At 45.0% G+C, this 26,460-nt stretch overlaps 1 protein-coding gene across 1 annotated transcript in view; it reads left to right on the plus strand.

Annotated features, from left to right (window-relative positions):
• The window catches only part of LOC311102116 (RNA-binding protein Musashi homolog 2-like), a 252,440-nt gene that overhangs the window by 121,490 nt on the left and 104,490 nt on the right, over nt 1–26,460 (plus strand). Inside the window, exon 7 of the mRNA XM_084143348.1 lies at nt 9,508–9,556. Coding sequence (XP_083999474.1) covers nt 9,508–9,556 — 49 coding nt within the window. The remainder of the gene's footprint in view (nt 1–9,507; nt 9,557–26,460) is intronic.

Here is a 26,460-nt window from a genome sequence, read left to right on the forward strand (position 1 = left end):
CCGCCCCAACAGATCCACAGATGATGCATTCTCTATTGCACTCCACACTGCCCTTTCCCACCTGGACAAGAGGAACACCTACGTGAGAATGCGATTCATTGACTACAGCTTAGCGTTCAACACCATAGTGCCCTCAAAGCTCATCACTAAGCTAAGGACCCTGGGACTAAACACCTCCTTCTGCAACTGGATCCTGGACTTCCTGACGGGCCGCCCCCAGGTTGTAACGGTAGGTAACAACACATCTGCCACGCTGATCCTCAACACGGGGGCCCCTCAGGGGTTCGTGCTCAGTCCCCTTCTGTACTCCCTGTTCACCCATGACTGCATGGCCAGGCACGACTCCAATACCATCATTAAGTTTGCCGACGACTCAACAGTGGTAGGCCTGATCACCGACAACGATGAGACAGCCTATAGGGAGGAGGTCAGAGACCTGGCCGTGTGGTGCCAGGATAACAACCGCTCCCTCAACGTGATCAAGACAAAGGAGATGATTGTGGACTACAGGGAAAAAAATAGGACTGAGCACACCCCCATTCTCATCGACGGGGCTGTAGTGGAACAGGTTGAGAGCTTCAAGTTCCTTGGTGTCCACATCACCAACAAACTATCATGATCCAAACACACCAAAACAGTCTTGAAGAGGGCACGACAAAGCCTATTTCCCCTCAGGAGACTGAAAATATTTGGCATGGGTCCTCAGATCCTCAAAAAGTTATACAGCTGCACCATCGAGAGCATCCTGACTGGTTGCATCACCACCTGGTATGGCAACTGCTCGGCCTCCGACCGCAAGGCACTACAGAGGGTAGTGCGTACGGCCCAGTACATCACTGGGGCAAAGCTTTCTGCCATCCAGGACCTCTATACCAGGCGGTGTCAGAGTAAGGCCCTAAAAATGGTCAAAGACTCCAGCCACCCTAGTCATAGACTGTTCTCTCTGCTACCGCACGGCAAGCGGTAACGTATCGCCAAGTCTAGGTCCAAAAGGCTTCTTAACAGCTTCTATCCCCAAGCCATGACTCCTGAACAGCTAATCATGGCTACCCGGACTATTTGCATTGTCCCCCCCACCCCACCCCACCCCCTCTTTTACTCTGCTGCTACTCTGTTTATTATTTATGCATAGTCCCTTTAACTCTACCCACATGTACGTATTACCTCAATTACCTCAACTAACCGGTACCCCCGCACATTGACTCTGTACCGGTACCCCCTGTATATAGCCTCCCTACTGTTATTTTATTTTACTGCTGCTCTTTAATGATTTTTTATTTGTACTTTTTTACTTATCCATTTTTTACTTAAAACTTATTTTTCTTAAAACTGCATTGTTGGTTAAGGGCTTGTAAGTAAGCATTTCACTGTAAGGTCTACACCTGTTGTATTTGGCGCATGTGGCATATACAATTTGATTTGAAAAGTGCTTCTTCCTCTTAATGCAGTATATAGGATTTCAAACACAATAGAAAGTGAGGCAGTAAACGATGAAGGTCTGCTTACAGGCGATGGGCTTGAGCCCTGACACTGGCTGTCATTTCCAATTTTCCTATGCTAATATGTTCCCCTCTCTAACTAGCATGGATTGTAAAGCAGGCTGCCTCAGAACATCCATAACCCCCTCTCTTTCAGCCCCTGGAGCTGCATGCAATTGATGGTTTGGTTAGATGAATGTGTGTGTGTGTGTGTGTGTGTGTGTTGTACGTCTATCCCGGTCGTATTTGCTTAGTGGTGTGGCAGCATGGTCCGTTCCGTGCAACGCTCCGTCCCTGAGATGCAGGCGGATGCCCCCTGTCATTAATTGAGTGATCGATCGACGAGGGTGTTATGAATCTCCTCACTCCTCTCTCTCACTATCGATGCCTCTGCACTGCAACTTTGCAACCCATTGTATATGACAGTCTTTCTCCCATCACACTTGTTTCAGTGTAGCCTTGCTAAGGTCTTTGTCTTTTCCCAGACAGCTGAATAGTTCCAAATGCCTTTCTTTTCCTTTCCCATCATTTTACATTTTAGTCATTTTGGCAGCCGCTCTTATCCAGAGGGACTTACAGGAGAAAGCAGGGTTAAGTGCCTTGTTCAAGGGGACGTCGGCAGATTTTTCACCTAATAGGCTCTGGGATTCGAACCAACAACCTTTCGGTTACTAGTCCAACACTCTTAACCGCTAGGCTACCATCCTCTTTCCTTCATCACCAGTGATCTCCCGACCATCACCAGTGATCTCATAATCTTGTTTTACTTCATCTCCTTGATGAAGGAAAGCAAAATGGAGAAAACACATCTAAAACCTATCCAGTCCTTTTTATTTTCCAGTGCTGAGACAGCCAGGGATAGATGCAGGGCTTGTATTTCCCACAATTTGCAGCCAATGTAAATAGTGTAGTAGTTCATCTTAACAGCTGTCATAACCAATTATTTGTATATGCACTAGATGACCGACAGGGGGCGCTGTTTTGAAGCATCTCCATCTTGGCACCATTGTAAAAAATATTTTGGAAGTTATAGAAATGTATCTATTAATGTCTACACTTGTTTTTGCCACATGTATTCTATTATAGATGCTTTAATGCTTACTTTTACATTATATTATGTGAGCTAAACATAATAATAGTAATACAAATAAAATATATATAAAAAATCCATAAAGTATAATTTCTGTTACTGTCCCACCTACAACAACAAAAATACTGCTTGTCCTTGAAACATTTAATTGAAATACTGTAGGATTCCATTCATTCCTATGGAGGACTGCTTCTTCTCGGGAGTGCCAATATGGCCGACCAGTGGCTTCCAAGCCTCTTATTGGCCAATACATAGCATCAGCAATCCAGGGCCTTCAGAAAGTATTCACACTTCTTGACTTTTTCCACATTTTGTTGTGTTACAAAGTGGGATTAAAATGTCCCATGTAGCTCAGTTGGTAGAGCATGGTGCTTGCAACGCCAAGGTTGTGGGTTCGATTCCCACGGGGGGGCCAGTATGAGAAACATTTAAATTAAATAATAATAATAATTGTATGCACTCTGGATAAGAGCGTCTGCTAAATGACTCAAATGTAAATGTAAAAATGGATTTCATTGTCATTTTTTGTAAATGATTTGTGGAAGAACAATTCTAATACTTGTAAAGAATTCATGAAAAATAAAACACTAATATACAGTGGGGAAAAAAAGTATTTAGTCAGCCACCAATTGTGCAAGTTCTCCCACTTAAAAAGATGAGAGAGGCCTGTAATTCTCATCATAGGTACACGTCAACTATGACAGACAAATTGAGAAAAAATAATCCAGAAAATCACATTGTAGGATTTTTAATGAATTTATTTGCAAATTATGGTGGAAAATAAGTATTTGGTCACCTACAAACAAGCAAGATTTCTGGCTCTTACAGACCTGTAACTTCTTCTTTAAGAGGCTCCTCTGTCCTCCACTCGTTACCTGTATTAATGGCACCGGTTTGAACTTGTTATCAGTATAAAAGACACCTGTCCACCACCTCAAACAGTCACACTCCAAACTCCACTATGGCCAAGACCAAAGAGCTGTCAAAGGACACCAGAAACAAAATTGTAGACCTGCACCAGGCTGGGAAGACTGAATCTGCAATAGGTAAGCAGCTTGGTTTGAAGAAATCAACTGTGGGAGCAATTATTAGGAAATGGAAGACATACAAGACCACTGATAATCTCCCTCGATCTGGGGCTCCACGCAAGATCTCACCCCGTGGGGTCAAAATGATCACAAGAACGGTGAGCAAAAATCCCAGAACCACACGGGGGGACCTAGTGAATGACCTGCAGAGAGCTGGGACCAAAGTAACAAAGCCTACCATCAGTAACACACTACGCCGCCAGGGACTCAAATCCTGCAGTGCCAGACGTGTCCCCCTGCTTAAGCCAGTACATGTCCAGGCCCGTCTGAAGTTTGCTAGAGTGCATTTGGATGATCCAGAAGAGGATTGGGAGAATGTCATATGGTCAGATGAAACCAAAATAAAACTTTTTGGTAAAAACTCAACTCGTCGTGTTTGGAGGACAAAGAATGCTGAGTTGCATCCAAAGAACACCATACCTACTGTGAAGCATGGTGGTGGAAACATCATGCTTTGGGGCTGTTTTTCTGCAAAGGGACCAGGGCGACTGATCCGTGTAAAGGAAAGAATGAATGGGGCCATGTATCGTGAGATTTTGAGTGAAAACCTCCTTCCATCAGCAAGGGCATTGAAGATGAAACGTGGCTGGGTCTTTCAGCATGACAATGATCCCAAAGACACCGCCCGGGCAACGAAGGAGTGGCTTCGTAAGAAGCATTTCAAGGTCCTGGAGTGGCCTAGCCAGTCTCCAGATCTCAACCCCATAGAAAATCTTTGGAGGGAGTTGAAAGTCTGTGTTGCCCAGCGACAGCCCCAAAACATCACTGCTCTAGAGGAGATCTGCATGGAGGAATGGGCCAAAATACCAGCAACAGTGTGTGAAAACCTTGTGAAGACTTACAGAAAACGTTTGACCTGTGTCATTGCCAACAAAGGGTATATAACAAAGTATTGAGAAACTTTTGTTATTGACCAAATACAAGGAATACAAAGAATACAAAGAAGAAGTTACAGGTCTGTGAGAGCCAGAAATCTTGCTTGTTTGTAGGTGACCAAATACTTATTTTCCACCATAATTTGCAAATAAATTCATTAAAAATCCTACAATGTGATTTTCTGATTTTTTTCTCTCATTTTGTCTGTCATAGTTGAGGTGTACCTATGATGAAAATTACAGGCCTCTCTCATCTTTTTAAGTGGGAGAACTTGCACAATTGGTGGCTGACTAAATACTTTTTTCCCCCACTGTATCTTGATTAGATAAGTATTCAACCCCTGAGTCAATAGATGTTAGAATCACTTTTGGCAGAAATTACAGCTGTGTGTCTTTCTGGGTAAGTCTCAGAGCAGACCTGGATTGTCCAACATTTGCACATTATTATTTTCAAAGTTCTTCAAGCTCTGTCAAATTGGTTGTTGATCGTTGCTAGACAACCATTTTCAGGTCTTGCCATACACTTTCAAGCAGATTTAAGTCAAAACTGTAACTCGGCCACTCAGGAACATTCACTGTCTTCTTGATAAGCAACTCCAGTATAGATTTGGCCTTGTGTTTTAGGTTATTGTCCTGGCGAAAGGTGAATTCATCTACCAGTGTCTGGTGGAAAGCAGACTGAACCAGGTTTTCCTCTAGGATCTTGCCTGGGGTTAGCTCTTTAGGTCTTTATTTTTTATCCTGAAAAACCTCCCAGTCCTTAACGGTTACAAGCATACCCATGACATGATGCAGCCACCACTATGCTTGAAGATATGGAGAGTGTTACTCAGTAATGTTTTGTATTGGATTTTCCCGAAACATAACACTTTGTATTCAGTATTACTTTAGTGCCTTGTTGCAAACAGGATGCATGTTTTGGAATATTTTTATTCTGTCAATTACTTTAGTATTGTGGAGTAACTACTTTTATTGTTGATCCATCCTCAGTTTTCCCCTATCACAGCCATTAAACTCGAACTATTTTAAAGTCACCATTGGCCACATGGTGAATTCCCTGAGGGGTTTCCTTCTTCTCTGGCAACTGAGTTAGGAAGGACGCCTGTATCTTTGTAGTGACTGGGTGTATTGATACACCATCCAAAGTGTAATTAATAACTTCACCATGCTCAAAGGGATATTCAATGTCTGCTTTTATTATTTTACGCATCTACCAATAGGTGCCCTTCTTTGCGAGGCATTGGAAATCCTCCTTGGTCTTTGTGGTTGAGTCTGTTTAAAATTGCTCGACTGAGGGACTTTACAGATAATTGTACGTTTGGGTTACAAAGTCAAGTGGTGTGAATACTTTCTAAAGGCACTGTACATACTTGGTCATAACTCATTAGACCAAGTCTTGAATCTCAGCCTTCACCCGCTGCTTCCTACAACACTCCCAGCAATACAATATATTGCTGCTTTTGTCCTTAGCTAAATTATTTTGCTTGGCTGATTAAGAAGTATTTTTGTTTGTGTGCGTGTTTATCATTTTGCGTAGCTTTCATGATTGTGTCTGGTGGGATAGGGAAGAGGTACTTTTTGTTGTGAAATTTAGCGTCTCACTGAATGACAGGCGGTAGATGGTGGTCTGTCTGACTGTCCCAGGGGTCCTGGTGAATTTAACCAAGTGTTCCTTCCATTTTCTCTTGGATAGAAACACAATCTACCTGTGTCTGTCTGCCAGGCAGCGCCTCCCGCCTCCCCAAGCTTGTATTCCCTCAGTCCTCCGGTAATACATTTTACAGTTCCTAAAAAAAGTCCTCCTCATATCCAATTATATTCCCAGCATAAGTAAAACATGCTGTCAACGAACTTACCACGACCACCTGAAAGAGTAATTGGCAGCAGGGAAAAGTGTCAGCAACATATGCTGCATGCTTTAATTGAGAGACCTGCCAAGAAATGTTTTACTGCTTAACTAATAGGTGAGTGTGTGTGTGTGTGTGTGTTTATATGTTTGTGTGTGCAAGTCTGATTTCGACCAGAATATTGATTACAGTCCATGATGGTTGAGGGTTCATACGTGTTGATCTGAAGCCACTTGACTGCACAGTATCAAGGCTAATGGTTAAAGGTGTTTTATATTAGAAGCATAACGTAGTGGCATCTCAAGCTGGTTGGCCAAATGTTGTGGCCCTTTCACTTTTGGGGGTTGTCAACTGAAGTCCTCAAGTCTGTGTGTGTCTGTGTGTGTGCGTGCCCTCATCCAGTGCAGTTCTGTACTTCATAAAAAGCTGTAAGTGATACTGAGTTGCATCTCCAGAGGGGGGTAATTACTGCCCCCTGCAAATAAAAAACATACATCTTCAACCCCCCTACCTTCACCCCCTCACTGCTCTACCCCATCTACCTCCACCCCCCCACTGCTCTACCCCCCTACCTTCACCCCCTCACTGCTCTACCCCATCTACCTCCACCCCCCCACTGCTCTACCCCCCTACCTTCACCCCCTCACTGCTCTACCCCCCTACCTCCACCCCCTCACTGCTCTACCCCATCTACCTCCACCCCCTCACTGCTCTACCCACCTACCTCCACCCCCTCACTGCTCTACCCCCTACCTCCACCCCCTCACTGCTCTACCCCTCTACCTCCACCCCCTCACTGCTCTACCCCTCTACCTTCAACCCCTCACTGCTACCCCCTACCTCCACCCCCTCACTGCTCTACCCCCCTACCTCCAACCCCTCACTGCTCTACCCACCTACCTCCACCCCCTCACTGCTCTACCCCCCTACCTTCACCCCCTCAATGCTCTACCCCCTACCTCCACCCCCTCACTGCTCTACCCCCCTACCTCCACCCCCTCACTGCTCTACCCCACTACCTCCACCCCCTCACTGCTCTACCCCTCTACCTCCACCCCCTCACTGCTCTACCCCTCTACCTCCACCCCCTCACTGCTCTACCCCTCTACCTCCACCCCCTGCCTCCCCTCACTGTCCCCTCTCCATCCCCTCACTGTCCCCCTCCAGTCTGTAGCTTCACCACATTTGAAAGCAGTTTAACAGCAGCAGTGGCAGGTGCAGCTCGCTGTGTGCCGTCATAAAGCAGGCATTATGATGACATTAGTCATTGTGCCTGGCCTCTGTTTTAAGCCATCTCTGCAGACCGCTGGACGGACAGTAAAAGCCGCAGTGGCTGCACCAATTAGCTGTAATGGCGTTTAATGTCAGAGTAGCCCGACCAGCTCAGGTTTAACAGTCTGACACAGGGTCTTTTAACTGGAGCCAGAGGCCATACTGAGAAGAGCAATTTAGCTGTTGCCCTGTGTGGGGGTGTGTGTGTTTGTGTGTGTGTGTGAGAGCTGGCTAATTAATTCCTCGGCACATCTGAATGTATTAGGAGATGTCCATCACTATGCTAGTCGGTGCAAATGGCTGCTAAAGTGGCCGCTTTGCATCGATCTGAACCTCGCAACCTCTGTGGGACAGTGCTCTTGCCTCATAACTCTCTCCCCCCCACACAGTACACACACACACAGCACACACGCCAGGGCTAACAAGTAAAAGGTCAGGCCCATTTCTGATTGAATGGATTCAGGGCGACACACTCTGACACACATTTCCTCACCACCTAGCAGGGGTAGACAGAGGTGAAGGGAAACAAAAGGAGAGCCTCCCCAGCTGCAGTGTAGCAGGAATACTCCCTGCCATTGTGTTACATGGTGACAGGTGACACAGAGCCTCAGCCACCAGTGTAGAGAAGTAGGGGGTAGGGTGTGTGTGTGTGTGTGTGTGTGTGTGTGTGCTGGCAACTGGCCTTTATCCAGTCATACAGTTACAAATGGTGCTGTCCCCTCCCATCATCTGCTGGCTGGGACAGCTCTACAGTTCTACTACTACAGACACACACACTCATTCACTCACACTGGACAGCAAATCTCCACTGCCAGCCACAGCCAGCTCTGGACTCATGGCCAGCTTAACACCGTTACCTAGCAACAGTGACTGGGGAACACTGCCCAGGCGGTCTCCGTCACCCCACCCCTCCCCACATATCCATAGCGACATTTAAAGGTCTGACCCCCCCCCCCCCCCCCCTACATATCCTGCTGTGTCCAGCGTTTTCTCTCCGTCTCTTAACTTAACAGCTATATATGAGACAGCCAGCCACACCACACCACCAGTGGTCCTGCTCCTAGGGACTCCTCCTTCTCCCTGAAAATAACACAATGCTCCACTTTTACACAGTCCCATAAATATATGTTAGTGTGGCTGTATGTATGTCCCTTGTGTTCCCTGTGCGGTGCGGTGGGTAGTGGCGTTTAGCGTCTATCTCCATCAGGGGGACAGACAGTTAGATGAATCCTCATTGTGGCTGATTGAGCCTGATGATATATGATTATGGCTCACAGCAACAGGGCTCTTAGTGGAAGAGAGATTGATGCGTGCCTTCTGGGGAAGGGAAGGTACTGTAGTACAGAGGGTGGGATCAAGCATAGTGTTTTTAGTAGGCAAGATGGAGACCGTACTTTACACAACATTGATGTATTTATAGTGGTCTGTGTGAGGGGGGGGGGGGGGGAGTGTGTGTTTTTTGGGGGCATATTTTGGGATTTGTGTGTGGTTTTATGAGGCATGTGCTGGAATGTGTGTGTGTGAGACACATAGAGATAGAAAGAGCCGCTGTGTGTGTCCACCTGTCTCCCAAATCATGATTCCGTTGCTGTGCTTGAGTTGGCACTGTCACTCGTGTCCTTGCAAACACACACACTGAGCCTCTCTCAGGGTTCCAGCGTGTTCTTGACCTTGTGACGCCATAGCACAGTCATTACTCACTCAACACATCTAGGGACATATGTCACATGGTCTCTCTCTGTCTTTCTTTCTCTTTTAATCACACTCCTTCCCTCTCACGCTCTTTTTCTATCTCTGTATATCTCTTTCAGTTTGTTTTTATTGAGACTAATCTCTTCTTCTTTTTGTGTCTTGCAGGTAGAGGACGCCATGCTTATGTTTGACAAAACGACTAACAGACACAGAGGTAAGTCAGTCTACATACTACCTCCCTCATGGTGTATGAACCATGGATGTTAGTGTGTGAAAGAATAGTTTCATTCTCCATGCAGTGGATTCATGGTCAAAGGTTACTGACTAGGTTTTAGCCCGTAGTTTTATATATATATAAACAGTTGAAGTCGGAAGTTTACATACACTTAGGTTGGAGTCATTAAAACTCATTTTTCAACCACTCCACACATTTCTTGTTAACAAACTATAGTTTTGTCAAGTCGGTTAGGACATCTACTTTGTGCATGACACAAGTACTTTTTCCAACAATTGTTTACAGACAGATTATTTAACTTATAATTCACTGTATCACAATTCCAGTGGGTCAGAAGTTTACATACACTAAGTTGATTGTGCCTTTAAACAGCTTGGAAAATTCCAGAAAAATGTCATGGCTTTAGAAGCTTCTGATAGGCTAATTGACATCATTTGAGTCAATTGGAGGTGTACCTGTGGATGTATTTCAAGGCCTACCTTCAGACTCAGTGCCTCTTTGCTTGACATCAAGGGAAAATCAAAAGAAATCAGCCAAGACCTCAGAAGAACAATTGTAGACCTCCACAAGTCTGGTTCATCCTTGGGAGCAATTTCCAAACGCCTGAAGGTGCCACGTTCATCTGTACAAACAATAGTACGCAAGTATAAACACCATGGGACCACGCAGCCGTCATACCGCTCAAGAAGGAGACGCGTTCTGTCTCCTAGAGATGAACGTACTTTGGTGTGAAAAGTGAAAATCAATCCCAGAACAACAGCAAAGGACCGTGTGAAGATGCTGGAGGAAACAGGTACAAAAGTATCTATATCCACAGTAAAACGAGTCCTATATCGACATAACCTGAAAGGCCACTCAGCAAGGAAGAAGCCACTGCTCCAAAACCGCCATAAAAAAGCCAGACTACGGTTTGCAACTGCACATTGGGACAAAGATCATACTTTTTGGAAAAATGTCCTCTGGTCTGATGAAACAAAAATAGAACTGTTTGGCCATAATGACCATCGTTATGTTTGGAGGAAAAAGGGGGTGGCTTGCAAGCCGAAGAACACCATCCCAACCGTGAAGCACGGGGGTGGCAGCATCATGCTGTGGGGGTGCTTTGCTGCAGGAGGGACTGGTGCACTTCACAAAATAGATGGCATCATGAGGAAGGAAAATTATGTGGATATATTGAAGCAACATCTCAAGACATCAGTTGGGAAGTTAAAGCTTGGTCGCAAATGGGTCTTCCAAATGGACAATGACCCCAAGCATACTTCCAAAGTTGTGGAAAAATGGCTTAAGGACGACAAAGTCAAGGTATTGGAGTGGCCATCACAAAGCCCTGACCTCAATCCTATAGAAAATTTGTGGGCAGAACTGAAAAGGCGTGTGCGAGCAAGGAGGCCTACAAACCTGACTCAGTTACACCAGCTCTGTCAGGAGGAATGGGCCAAAATTCACCCAACCTATTGTGGGAAGCTTGTGGAAGGCTACCCGAAACATTTGACCCAAGTTAAACAATTTAAAGGCAATGCTACCAAATACTAATTGAGTGTATGTAAACTTCTGACCCACTGGGAATATGATGAAAGAAATAAAAGCTTAAATAAATAATTCTCTCTACTATTATTCTGACATTTCACATTCTTAAAATAAAGTGCTGATCCTAACTGACCTAAGACAGGGAAGTTTTACTACGATTAAATGTCAGGAATTGTGAAAAACTGAGTTTAAATGTATTTGGCTAAGGTGTATGTAAACTTCCGACTTCAACTGTATGTATGTGTGTATATATATATATACTGTATACAGGTAACTGCCAGAATAAAGGAAAACACTTTAGTAAATGAGGCATACAAAGTATATTGAAAGCAGGTGCAATTAACATCCCAGGTGCAATTAACTCCCCAGGTGCAATTAACATCCCAGGTGCAATTAACATCCCATCATGCTTAGGGTCATGTATAAAAATGCCCAGTTGCCCATTATTTTGGCTACAATGACTAGGAGAAGAAATCTCAGTGACTTTGAAAGCGGGTTATCAAAGAGTGTGTGTGTGTGTCTCAGTCACAAGATCTCAACCTAATTGAACAAGGCCATTCTTAGAGCATGGCAGAACAGCTGGCAGGCATATTCACAGTCATTTTCAACCTCTCCTTGTCCCAGTCTGTAATCCCAACCTGTTTTAGGATGACCACCATCTCATGCCACAATGACTACTGCCCTGTAGCACTCACATCTGTAATCATGAAGAGCTTGAGAGGCTGATTATGGCAAACATCAACTCCATCATCCCAGACACCGTAGACCCACTCACAATTTGCATACGACCCCAACAGATCCATAGACGACACAATCTTAATTGCTCTCCACACTGCCCTCACGCACCTAGATAAGAGGAATACCTATGTGAGAATGCTGTTAATTAACTACAGCTCTGCGCTCAACACCATTGTCCGCTCCAAGCTCATTGCCAAGCTTAGGACCCTGGGACTGAACACCTCCCTCTGCAACTGGATCCTGGAGTTCCTGACGTGCCGCCCCCAGGTGGTGAGGGTAGGCAACAACACCTCCACCATGCTGACCCTCAACACGGGGGCCCCACAGGGGAGTGCTTAGTCCCCTCCTGTACTCCCTGTTCAACCACAACTTTGTGGCCACGCATGACTCTAACACCATTATCATTATGGTCCTCTGTAGCTCAGCTGGTAGAGCACGGCGCTTGTAACGCCAAGGTAGTGGGTTCGATCCCCGGGACCACCCATGGACAAAAAAAAATGTATGCACGCATGACTGTAAGTCGCTTTGGATAAAAGCGTCTGCTAAATGGCATATTATATTATTATATTATTATCAAGTTTGCTGATGACACGACGGTGGTAGGCCTGATCACCAGCAACGATGAGTCAGCCTACAGGGAGGAGGTCAGTGACCTGGCAGTGCCGAAACAACAACTTCTCCCTCAACGTCAGTAAGACCAAGGAGGTGATCTTGGACTACAGGAAACGGGGGGTGAGCATGCCCCCATCTACATCGACAGGGCTGCAGTGGAGCGGGTCGAGAGCTTCAAGTTCTTCTATGTGTCCAAATCACTAACAACTTAAAATGGTCCAAACACACACACAGTTGTGAAGAAGGCGTGACAGCACCTCTTCCCCCTCAGGAGGTTGAAAAGGTTTGTCATGGGCGCTTAAATCCTCAAAAAGTCCTACAGTTGTACCATTGAGAGCATCTTGACCGGCTGCGTCGCTGCCTGGTATGGCAACAGCATCACTTTTGATAGCATGGCGCTACAGAGGATGGTGCGGAGAGCCCAGTACATCACTGGGGCCGATCTCCCTGCCATCCAGGACCTCAATCAGGCGGTGTGAAAGGAAGGCCCGGAAAATCGTTAAAGACTCCAGCCACCCAAGCCATAGACTGTTCTCTCTGCTTCCGCATGACAAGCGCTACCGGTGCATCAAGTCTTACACCAACAGGCCCCTGAACAGCTTCTATCCCCAAGCCATAAGACTGCTAAATAGCTAACTAAATAGCTAGTAAAATGGCTAAACGGACTATCTGAGTTGACACTTCTATTTTATAAGATGTTGCACTGTCTCTATGCACACTCACAGGGCCCTACACACTCACAGGGCCCTACACACTCACAGGGCCCTACACACTCACAGGGCCCTACACACTCACAGGGCCCTACACACTCACAGGGACCTACACACTCACAGGGCCCTACACACTCACAGGGCCCTACACACTCACAGGGCCCTACACACTCACAGGGCCCTACACACTCACAGGGCACTACACACTCACAGGGCCCTACACACTCACAGGGCCCTACACACTCAAGCACACTGACACTCCAACACACATAGTAGGCAGATACATTTACTCACATTCAATCATATACGCTGCTGCTACTCTGTTTATCATATATCCTGATGCCTAGTCACCTTACCCCTATAATGCCTAGTCACCTTACCCCTATACATATCTAACTCTATCGCTCCAGTATCCCTGCACATTAAAAATATGGTACTGGAACTGACTGACCCTGTATATAGTATGCATACTTACTTTTTCGTGTTCTTCTTATTTTTATTTCTCGTGTTTTTGTTCTACATTGTTATTTTTTTATTTACATTTGTTATTGATTACTGCATTGTTGGGGTTAGCGCTTGCAAGAAAAGCATTTCACTGTACTTGTGCACGTGACATTAAAACTTGAAACATTTATGGGAGATTCTGGAGCAGCGCAAAACACCAAATGATGGAATGTATCGTGAAAGAATGGTGTTGTGTCTGTCCAATAGAGTTCCAGACAATTGTAGAATCTATGCCGAGGTGCATTTAAGCTCTTCTGGTGGCTCGTGGTGGCCAAACGCCCTATCAAGACACTTTGTTGTTATTTATTTTTGGCAGTGCCTTCATAAAGTATTCACACTCCTTGACTTTTTCCACATTTTGTTGTGTTGCAGCCTCAATTTAAAATTGTTTAAATTGAGATGTTTTGTCACTTACCTACACACAATACCCCATAATGTCAAAGTGGAATTATGTTTTTCGATTTTGTTTTAACAAATTCATTAAAAATGAAAAAATTAAATATTCTTGAGTCGTTAAGTATTCAACCCCTTTGTTATGGCAAGCCTAAATAAGTTCAAGAGTTAAAAAACTCAGTTGCCGGAGTGGAAGGAAACCGCTCAGGGATTTCACCATGAGGCCATCAGTGACTTTAAAACAGTTCGAATTTAATGGCTGTGATAGGGAAAGACTGAGGATTGTTCAACAACATTGTTGTTACTAACCTAATTGACAGAGGGAAAAGAAGGAAGCTTGTACAGAATAAAAATATTCCAAAACATGCATCCAGTTTGCAACAAGGCACTAAAGTAATACTGCAAAAAAAGAATTGTCCTGAATACAAAGTGTTATGTTTTGGGCAAATCCAATAGAACACATTACTGAGTACCACTCTCCATATTTTCAAGCATAGTGGTGGCTGCATCATGTTATGTGTATGCTTGTAATTGTGAAGGACTGGGGAGTTTTTCAGGATAAAAAAGCAACAGAATGGAGCTAAGCACAGGCAAATTCCTAGAGGAAATCCTGGTTCAGTCTGCTACACTGGGTGATGGATTCAGCTTTCAGCAGGACAGTGACCTAAAACACAAGGCCAAATCTACATTTACATTTACATTTAGTCATTTAGCAGACGCTCTTATCCAGAGCGACTTACAGTTAGTGAGTGCATACATTTTTCATACACTGGAGTTGCTTACCAAGAAGACAGTGAATGTTCCTGAGTAGCCGAGTTACAGTTTTGACTTAAATCTACTTGAAAATCTATGGCAAGACCTGAAAATGGTTGTCTAGCAATGATCAACAACCAATGAAATCAAATCAAATCACATTTTATTTGCAACATGCGCCGAATACAACAGGTGTAGACATTACAGTGAAATGCTTACTTACAAGCCCTTAACCAACAATGCAAAGTAAAACAAATAAAAGCAAATAAATAAAGAGCAGCAGTAAAATAAAATAACCGTAGGGAGGCTATATACAGGGGGGTACCGGTGCAGAGTCAATATGCGGGGGCACCGGCTAGTCGAGGTAATTGACGTAATATGTACATGTGTGTAGATTTAAAATGACTATGCATAAATAATAAACAGAGTAGCAGCAGAGTAAAAAAGGGGGACTGGGTGGGGTTGGGGGGGCAGTGCAAATTGTCCGGGTAGCCATGATTAGCTGTTCAGGAGTCTTATTGCTTGGGGGTAGAAGCTGTTGAGAAGCCTTTTGGACCTAGACTTGGCGCTCCGGTACCGCTTGCCGTGCGGTAGCAGAGAGAACAGTCTATGACTAGGGTGGCTGGAGTCTTTGACAATTTTGAGGGCCTTCCTCTGACACCGCCTGGTATAGAGGTCCTGGATGGCAGGAAGCTTGGCCCCAGGGATGTACTGGGCCGTACGCACTACCCTTTGTAGTGCCTTGCGGTCGGAGGCCGAGCAGTTGCCATACCAGGCGGTGATGCAATCAGTCAGGATGCTCTCAATGGTGCAGCTGTATAACCTTTTGAGGATCTGAGGACCCATGCCAAATGTTTTCAGTCTCCTGATGGGGAATAGGCTTTGTCGTGCCCTCTTCACAACTGTCTTGAAGCTCTCAACCTGTTCCACTACAGCCCCGTCGATGAGAATGGGGGTGTGCTCAGTCCTATTTTTTTTCCTGTAGTCCACAATCATCTCCTTTGTCTTGATCACGTTGAGGGAGAGGTTTTTATCCTGGCACCACTCGGCCAGTCTTCTGACCTCCTCCCTATAGGCTGTCTCATCGTTGTCGGTGATCAGGCCTACCACTGTTGTGTCGTCGGCAAACTTAATGATGGTGTTAGAGTCGTGCCTGGCCATGCAGTCATGGGTGAACAGGGAGTACAGGAGGGGACTGCGCACGCACCCCTGAGGGGCCCCCGTGTTGAGGATCAACGTGGCAGATGTGTTGTTACCTACCCTTACCACCTGGGGGCGGCCCGTCAGGAAGTCCAGGATCCAGTTGCAGAGGGAGGTGTTTAGTTCCTGGATCCTTAGCTTAGTGATGAGCTTTGAGGGCACTATGGTGTTGAACACTGAGCTGTAGTCAATGAATAGCATTCTCACGTAGGTGTTCCTCTTGTCCAAGTGGGAAAGGGCAGTGTGGAGTGCAATAGAGAATGCATCATCTGTGGATCTGTTGGGGCGGTATGCAAATTGAGTGGGTCTAGGGTTTCTGGGATAATGGTGTTGATGTAAGCCATGACCATCCTTTCAATTTGACAGAGCTTGAAGAATTTTGAAAAGAATAATGGGCAAATGTTGCACAATCAAATCAAATTGTATTTGTCACATGCGCCGAATACAACAGGTGTAGACCTTACAGTGAAATGCTTACTTACAAGCCCTTAACCAACAATGCAGTTTTAAGAAAGAATACCAAAAAATAATCCCAAAAAAATACAATATAAAATAATACGAAATAAAAGTAACAAATAATGAAAGAGTCCAGGTGTGGAAAGCTCTTAAAGACTTACTCACAGCCAAAGGTGCTTCTACAAAGTATTGACTCAGGGGTGTGAATACTTCTGTAAATGAGATATTTCTGTATTTAATTTTCAATACATTTGCAAAAATTTCTAAAAACATGTTTTCAGTTTGACATTATGGGGTATTGTGTGTATATTTAATATATGTTGAATTCAGGCTGTAACAAAACAATTTAGAATAAGGGATATGTATATATACACTACGTGTCAAAAGTTTGGACACACCTACTCATTCAAGGGTTAAACAAATCTAAATATATTTTATATTTGAGATTATATAAATAGCCACCCTTTGCCTTGATGACAGCTTTGCACACTCTTGGCATTCCCTCAACAAGCTTCATGAGGTAGTCACCTGGAATGCATTTCAATTAACAGGTGTGCCTTCTTAAAAGTTAATTTGTGTAATTTATTTACTTCTTAATGTGTTTGAGCCAATCAGTTGTGTTGTGACAAGTGGGGGAGGGGGTATACAGAAGATAGCCCTATTTGGTAAAAGACCGAGAACAGCTCAAACAAGCAAAGAGAAACAACAGTCCATCATTACTTTAAGACATGAAGGTCAGTCAATACTGAACATGTCAAGAACTTTGAAAGTTTCTTTAGCTGCAGTCGCAAAAACCATCAAGTGCTATAATGAAACTGGCTCTCATGAGGACCGCCACAGGAATGGAAAACCCAGAGTTACCTCTGCTGCAGAAGATAAGTTCATTAGAGTTACCAGCCTCAGAAATTGTAGCCCAAATAAATGCTTCACAGAGTTCAAGTAACAGACACATTTCAACATCAACTGTTCAGAGGGGACTGTGTGAATCAGGCCTTCATGGTCGAATTGCTGCAAAGAAACCACTACTAAAGGACACCAATAATAAGAAGAGACCTGCTTGGGTCAAGAAACACGAGTAATGGACATTAGACTGGTGGAAATTTGTCCTTTCGTCTGATGAGTCCAAATTTGAGATTTTTGGTTCAAACCGCCATGTCTTTGTGAGACGCTGTGTGGGTGAACGGATGATCTCCGCATGTGTGGTTCCCACGTAAAGCATGGAGGAGGAGGTGTTATGGTGTGGGGGTGCTTTGCTGGTTACACTGTCTGTGAGTTATTTAGAATTCAAGGCGCACTTAACCAGCATGGCTACCACAGCATTCTGCAGCGATACGCCATCCCATCTGGTTTGGACTTAGTGGGACTATCATTTGTTTTTCAACAGGAGAATGACCCAACACACCTCCAGGCTGTGTAAGGGCTATTTTACCAAGAAGGAGAGTGATGGAGTGCTGCATCAGATGACCTGGCCTCCACAATCCCCCGATCTCAACCCAATTGAGATGGGTTAGGATGAGTCGGACGGCAGAGTGAAGGAAAAGCAGCCAACAAGTGCTCAGCATATGTGGGAACTCCTTCAAGACTGTTGGAAAAGCATTCCAGGTGAAGCTGGTTGAGAGAATGCCAAGAGTGTGCAAAGCTGTCATCAAGGCAAAGGGTGGCTATTTGAAGAATATCAAATATAAAATATATTTTGATTTGTTTAACACTTTTTTTGTTACTACATGATTCCATATGTGATAGCTTTGATGTCTTCACTATTATTCTACAATGTAAAAAGTAAAGAAAAACCCTTGAATGAGTAGGTGTGTCCAATTAACATGTGGGCTCTGTGCGCCACATCATGGTACCACAATGACAGGATTTCCTCAAGGATTCTACTCCTCAAGGTCAAGACCAATGTTGTCCAATAGATAGGTTCACTCTCCCCACCAATCCATGCTAAGCCCATTCTGTTATCAGTAGCATTCTCCACGCTGTATACCCAAGGTGCTCCCGCCATTCAACATGCTCCTGCCTGCAATGTCCTGAGACATATGCAAGACCCCTATACATGCATGCACAAACACTAGATTCACCCTATGGTTGTTTTATTCACTGTGAATTTAATTGGCCTGCCTCCCCCTCTAGCCCTTTCCCCCATCATGTAATGTGTTGATAGGGATCTGGCCAGGCGTTTTGGGGGCTGACTAGGAGGAAAGGGTTACGGAACAGAGAGGGTCTGTGTGGTCCGATATCACTGCTGATAGTGGGCTGAGCCGGAGACGTGCTTGCATTTATCTCCCCCTCTTATCTCCAGGCCTTATCTGGCTTTAGAGGGGAGGCTTCTCTTTAAAGCAGAGGACTTTCCAAAGACAGAGCGCTGGCTCCACACTAAAACCTGCTGGCCTGTTTTTCCTACTTTTTTTCACTGGATCTACACAAAAGAGCTCACGTGCACTCACACACACGCGCACGCACGCACGCACGCACGCACGCACGCACGCACGCACGCACGCACGCACGCACGCACGCACGCACGCACGCACACACACACACACACACACACACACACACACACACACACACACACACACACACACACACACACACACGCACATATCACATTATAATATTTTTACGATATATCGATTAGTAAAAAATAACAATTACTGTAGTAGCGTTAGCTAACGCTAGTCGGCTGTACCTACGCCAAAACTCTGTTTTTTTTCATCATATAGCTTGTTCTCCATCTTCTTTTTAAATAATGAGCCAAAATATGCTGGAGACAGTCAAGTTCACATCTGTACACAGGAGTGCATCACCACTCCATGTTAATGGCCTTAATAGCAGCAGCCTGAAAACAACAGGTCTATCATGTCTTTCTGCTTAGCGGACAGCTTTGTGTCCCAAAGTAGTGTGCTGTGTGTGACGTGTGTTTCTACTGTGTTTAGTGTGTCAGCTGCAATTTTTAAAAACATTTTCCTTTATTTTAGTCATTCCAATAAATGGTTTTAAAACAATATGTTCAAAGGTGTTATCAATTGAATAAATGCTGCTGTTTATAAAACAGTGATTTGAATGCCGTATGGACTTTGCAACTCACACGTACATTAGCTCCATGCATACTTCATGAGCTCCTAGAACTCATATTCCCAGGGTCCTCTGCTCCACTCAGGATTCAGCGGTCCCTCTCCTCTGTAGTTCTGGTTGTTAAGTATGAAACGACTAGGAACACTCCCACAGGGCACGCTTGGTGGCCAAAGCTACGAGCTAGTGGAACAGGGGCACTGGGGGTGTTTCAAGGAACCTGACTCTCTCTACAGACTGAAATTGGAGGTTGGAGAGAGGGAGGGAGGCACAGATAGAGAGGGGTTAGGTAGAGAGAGAGAGAGGCGTAGTGGGGTCAGGCTTAGGTTAAAAGTGTTTTACCCGGTGCTAGTATTGTTTAACGTGGAGGAAAAGGCCTGTTTATTCTCCTCTGGCTGTGTGATTGGTTTGATTGGAGTGCGGGGCACCGGGGTCAACAACACAACTGTCACGGCTATTAAGAATACGACTTGTAAACATCCAGCTCGATAGTCAGACAATGGCGGTAAGGGCAAACCATTTCTATGATGGTGAGAGAATAAAATACCCTTCTGTTCCCTGAACTCAAAGTGAGACAGTGATGTTTCACAATTGCCGTTGCCGCTGTGGTTTTGCAGCAGATGCGTTTCACTCTAATCCGTTCTGCATTTGGAATGCGTATGATTGTCCTTTTGTTTCGCTCTGTCTGTTCTGATGGTCCTCTCCGCTCATCCCCCCTCCATTACCCTAGCTGTTAACCAGGGTCCTGGAGGTTACATTTAGAATAGCCTGCCAGTAATTGTCCAGTTCCCCTCAGTGAATTGACTGGCACACAAACCGCTATTGTATTGGCGAAGCAAAGAGCCATAAAAAAAAATGCAGCGTCTGAGGATAGCGTTTGAATGGATGTGTCACATCAAAGTAAACACTGTGCTTTGGCTATTCAGAGAGGCAGGAGAGCTCCCCTATTCACACTGATATCACTGCTATTCAGAGACTGAGACTGTCAGCTGGGTGAGTCATCATTGTCTCTGCCTCAAAACGTCCACACTCTCTCTCTAGGATTAATAAGTAGTGTGTTAGGTAAAGTAGTACTTCTAGCTGGAATATACCGGGCATCACAGCTGTGTGTGTTGATGTTCGGCTGTGTGACGTGTGTGAAAGATCCGCTGCAGCCTGTTCTTCCACTCCTGACACTCATGTGAAGTATTCAGCAGTGTCCTTCAGCGTGTGGCGAGGTGACTGATGAAATTACTACTAAAAGACGTCCTCACAAAGGCCTCTCCCTGGAGGACGCATACGAGGACAGTCAGGGATGAAATTGAACTTTCTGGGTGCTTCTCAGTAGTCTTAAAATGCTTCCTGTCTTCGTCCTGACATATGCGTCTATGTATGTCTGGGTGATCTTCTTTTCTAAATATTTTAACATCAGCTAATGATGAAACCCAATGAAACAGTTACTGCTGTGAATGGATGTATTAAGACATACAATATAAAACAAAATGCCAACCACATACGACAGAAAACCAAAATGATAGTGTGAGATGTCTCATAAAGATTCAACAATGCTTGGAACAGTGTAATATTTGATATTTTAAACAGGTTAAACGTTTAAGGTAATTAATTTTGTTCTTGAAACACAATTATTTATATTGTAGCACTGTCACAACATAGCAGCTACTAACAATCATGATCAATAACAAACACAATGGCACTGTTGCATTTGATCAATAGAATACACTTAAACTTCACAGATTTCTCTGTGGTGATTGGACATGTCCCTTGAAGCAGAATCAAAGGAGAGCAGAGAGAATGTGAGCGACAGTGGTAGGGGAGAGTGTATAATGTGAACGACAGTGGTAGGGGAGAGTGTATAACGTGAACGACAGTGGTAGGGGAGAGTGTATAACGTGAACGACAGTGGTAGGGGAGAGTGTATAACGTGAACGACAGTGGTAGGGGAGAGTGTATAATGTGAACGACAGTGGTAGGGGAGAGTGTATAATGTGAACGACAGTGGTAGGGGAGAGTGTATAATGTGAACGACAGTGGTAGGGGAGAGTGTATAATGTGAACGACAGTGGTAGGGGAGAGTGTATAATGTGAACGACAGTGGTAGGGGAGAGTGTATAATGTGAACGACAGTGGTAGGGGAGAGTGTATGTAATGTGAGTGACAGTGGTAGGGGAGAGTGTATGTAATGTGAGTGACAGTGGGAGGGGAGAGTGTATGTAATGTGAGTGACAGTGGTAGGGGAGAGTGTATAATGTGAGTGACAGTGGTAGGGGAGAGTGTATAATGTGAACGACAGTGGTAGGGGAGAGTGTATAATGTGAACGACAGTGGTAGGGGAGAGTGTATAATGTGAACGACAGTGGTAGGGGAGAGTGTATAATGTGAACGACAGTGGTAGGGTAGAGTGTATAATGTGAACGACAGTGGTAGGGGAGAGTGTATAATGTGAACGACAGTGGGAGGGGAGAGTGTATAATGTGAACGACAGTGGTAGGGGAGAGTGTATAATGTGAACGACAGTGGTAGGGGAGAGTGTATGTAATGTGAGTGACAGTGGGAGGGGAGAGTGTATGTAATGTGAGTGACAGTGGGAGGGGAGAGTGTATAATGTGAGTGACAGTGGGAGGGGAGAGTGTATAATGTGAACGACAGTGGTAGGGGAGAGTGTATAATGTGAGTGACAGTGGTAGGGGAGAGTGTATGTAATGTGAGTGACAGTGGGAGGGGAGAGTGTATGTAATGTGAGTGACAGTGGTAGGGGAGAGTGTATGTAATGTGAGTGACAGTGGGAGGGGAGAGTATATAATGTGAGTGACAGTGGTAGGGGAGAGTGTATGTAATGTGAGTGACAGTGGGAGGGGAGAGTGTATAATGTGAGTGACAGTGGGAGGGGAGAGTGTATAATGTGAGTGACAGTGGTAGGGGAGAGTGTATAATGTGAGTGACAGTGGTAGGGGAGAGTGTATGTAATGTGAGTGACAGTGGGAGGGGAGAGTGTATGTAATGTGAGTGACAGTGGTAGGGGAGAGTGTATGTAATGTGAGTGACAGTGGGAGGGGAGAGTGTATAATGTGAGTGACAGTGGTAGGGGAGAGTGTATAATGTGAGTGACAGTGGTAGGGGAGAGTGTATGTAATGTGAGTGACAGTGGGAGGGGAGAGTGTATAATGTGAGTGACAGTGGGAGGGGAGAGTGTATGTAATGTGAGTGACAGTGGTAGGGGAGAGTGTATGTAATGTGAGTGACAGTGGGAGGGGAGAGTGTATAATGTGAGTGACAGTGGGAGGGGAGAGTGTATGTAATGTGAGTGACAGTGGGAGGGGAGAGTGTATAATGTGAGTGACAGTGGTAGGGGAGAGTGTATAATGTGAGTGACAGTGGTAGGGGAGAGTGTATGTAATGTGAGTGACAGTGGTAGGGGAGAGTGTATAATGTGAGTGACAGTGGGAGGGGAGAGTGTATGTAATGTGAGTGACAGTGGTAGGGGAGAGTGTATAATGTGAACGACAGTGGTAGGGGAGAGTGTATAATGTGAACGACAGTGGGAGGGGAGAGTGTATGTAATGTGAGTGACAGTGGTAGGGGAGAGTGTATGTAATGTGAGTGACAGTGGGAGGGGAGAGTGTATGTAATGTGAGTGACAGTGGTAGGGGAGAGTGTATAATGTGAGTGACAGTGGGAGGGGAGAGTGTATAATGTGAGTGACAGTGGGAGGGGAGAGTGTATGTAATGTGAGTGACAGTGGGAGGGGAGAGTGTATAATGTGAGTGACAGTGGTAGGGGAGAGTGTATGTGTGGGCCTGTAATCTGTTTATCTGGACTGGTAGCTCAGGGACGACAAGATGCAGGCCCCATATCAGCAGTAAGGACTGAATCTAATGTCACAGCACTCTGGTAACAACCACCACTGGGAAAGGTGTGTGAGAGCCTAGTTTGTGAGAATATTATTGCCACATTTTCCCAGTGAAAGTCCAATGTGTTCTATGTAGTCTACAAGACCACAAAATATCATCCACCAAAACAAGAATGGTGGTGATTAGGGAAAGTACCGTTTGAAACCACATGTCCCCTTATCTTAAACACAGGGCTTGTATTTGCTTTGGGATTACAGGAAACCCACACAGAACAACAGTGGGAACATGGCTTGGATGAGCTGATTGCTGTAATGCAGCATATCCTTCCTGTTCTCTGTCAGCTGGAGGGTGATTGGAGCTCACTTTGGGAGGGGGACTCTGGGACGTTGTGGACCCGTGTTCACCTGCCCTGACTCAGGGTGGAGCCTTCAGAAGCACCCTACCTCCAACAATTACAGATCAGCTTCTCTGCCATTCCATCAGCAACACAAAAGCTCTCCAGTTGCAAAGAACCGGTTTTAACTGGTTGGTGCAGGATACAAAGTCCTGTGGCAACTAAACTAAAACAGAGAGAATTTGTCTTTGTTTGTTGTTGTATTCAGCCTGGCTTTGCCACAGGACTTTGTATCCAGGGGCTTTATTCAATGCGGTGTAACATTAAAAACAGTTTAACATGACGATCTGACGATCCCACATTCTACATGACGTACTCATGTTTGTTCTATAATAATAATAATAATATGCCATTTAGCAGACGCTTTTATCCAAAGCGACTATACACATTATACATTTCTATCTGAAAGTACTGTACAGTTTCACCCTCCTCTATAAGCCCCAGGGTTTTCTTCTCAGAAGCTCTGTCACCGTCACCCTCCTGTGTAAAGTGACGTCCCTCAGGGCATTCTCCTATTTCTGCTGACTCCCCGTCCTGTCGGAACTGTGACAATGTTGCGGTCGCTGTGCAAACAATAGAAGCGCCTCCGTGTGCCGTCGATTCGCCTCCGAAGGTCTTTCAAACCCACCAGAGGTCCCAGTGTGTCTGTGGCTGAAGCCTCTTGCCCTTTTGAGAAATAACAGCAATACTTCCCCCGCACACAACGAGACACGTTAAAGTGACAAAGATCCCTAAGCAAATGAAAATAGATATACCTTTCCTGGCACCATTTCAAAGGTTTACGCCAGCCCTCTCTGTTAGCTAGCTGTTAATAGCTTATTTTGGTGGGCAGCTAGTTAGATTGTATTTCAGCCCAATATTAGCGTTTAGTATGAAGTGTCATTGAAATATCATAGCTAATCATATGCATGTCCCTCGTACGTGCTTAATTGGAGGTCTAATCATAGTGACATTGACAGTAATGAGTTCAGTCACTCTAGATTCCAGCTGAAGGTGGTTGTGTGTGTGCCATTGTCCTTCAGGCTGGGCAGCTAGTTTCCCAGTGTAACTAACACTCCCCCGCACCCAGGGCCACGACACAGCCTTCCCATCCTGAACCCTGCTCATCCTCCAGACCGCTTTCTACTCGCGGTGTGGAAGGAACATAATCCCACAATTGCCCTACTAGTCTTATTTTTGGTTGGTGCAAGAGGTGTAAATTCTGATCCCAAAGTTGGATGTAGCTACGCCCAATTTAGCATTTAAGACCAACTTTTTTACACCCAACTGGTGCAACCGGCCCCAAGGGTGTTTACTGTGTAAGGGTAGATGGTTCAGTTTACCCCAAACAATCATAATGGGCTTGACCTTCATTTTTGTGTTCCATGCAGGTTACTTAACCAGTCCAGATCTCTAGCTGAACTAGTAGAGGAGCTGGACTCACTCACTAACCAGCCAGGAAGTATTTCTGGAACCTGATTTATGACGTCTGAGTGGAGGAGAAGAGCGGGAGGGTGAAACATGGGGATGAATCATTCCCCATGTTTAGAGTTGAAGAGCAGGGCTTTGTCAAACTGAACTGGAGGGAGTGTCTCTCAGCTCTGTGGAATATTCTGTTATAATGATGTAACGTTCCACTTTTATATGGCATTTCTCTTTTTTCCTACTGTGTGATGATTTCATTTGATATTTTCTTATGACCATTCTCTTTTGACCACTACTGTTTTTTCCTACACTGAGATTGACAATAGATTTAGATTAGTACACCTGAGTTGGCTAAATCGGGAATATTTGTCTGTGCCTGTGTGTGTAAAGTCAACTACCATGGTTGTTAATTGGCCTTCAGAAAACACTTGTCTGAAACCATTACACACAGAGCCTACAGTCTCCTCATTTTATCTCCAGCATTCTCTTAGAAAAAGGGCAGACATTAGACTTGGAAATTATGCTTGATTCAGTGGAGACACACTTCACTACCTAACTAGTACCAGGAAAGGAAAGGCCTCAGAGCGACAGGCAGCTTGATAAATATATAATGTCGTAATTATCATTAGCCGAGGTACTCAGCTGAAAGCCGGGAGATTTCAGAAACAAGTGTTTGTGATATGCCCTGGAAGAGGAATATTGTATTGTAGATGAGTTGAAAAAACAAATATCATTGACGACGTGGCATTAGAGGATTCAGTCAGATTGAGTTTGTGTCTGTTGTTGTCTGGTTGTGTTCCCAGTGCAAGGCTGCTGCAGGCCCCATGCTGGCTGAGTACAGATGTAAAAGGAAACGCTACAGGCCTTTTCCACTCTCTAGCTGCTGTTCTGACTGACTGTCTGCACAAATAAAGGAAGCCTCTCGGGTCGGCTCTGGGCTGAAATGCCACTTCGGATTCCCTACAGTGGCTGAACCTTCCAGGTCTTGTTACCCCCTGACCAGCTCACAATTAACCTCATCACTTCCTGTTGATATCCTCGGCTGATTGGCATGTCTAACCTTAGCTGCTGTGATTGGCTAAAGAGGGCGCGCTTCCCTCTGGTGATTGGACCGTCTTTGTGGTGGCTGTCACCCCCTAGTTGATTTGATTGGCAGCCCAGCGTGAGCCCAACTGATTGGCAGTGCCGTGCCCCAGAGCACCATGGGAGCCGTTGGGAGCAGCTGCCACCGAGGGCCCAGCCACTTGATGTGGAAATGGTTTTGATAAATAATAT

This window comes from Coregonus lavaretus (genome assembly GCF_964263955.1).
Source record: "Coregonus lavaretus genome assembly, chromosome: 26".
NCBI classification, from domain to species: Eukaryota; Metazoa; Chordata; class Actinopteri; order Salmoniformes; family Salmonidae; genus Coregonus; species Coregonus lavaretus.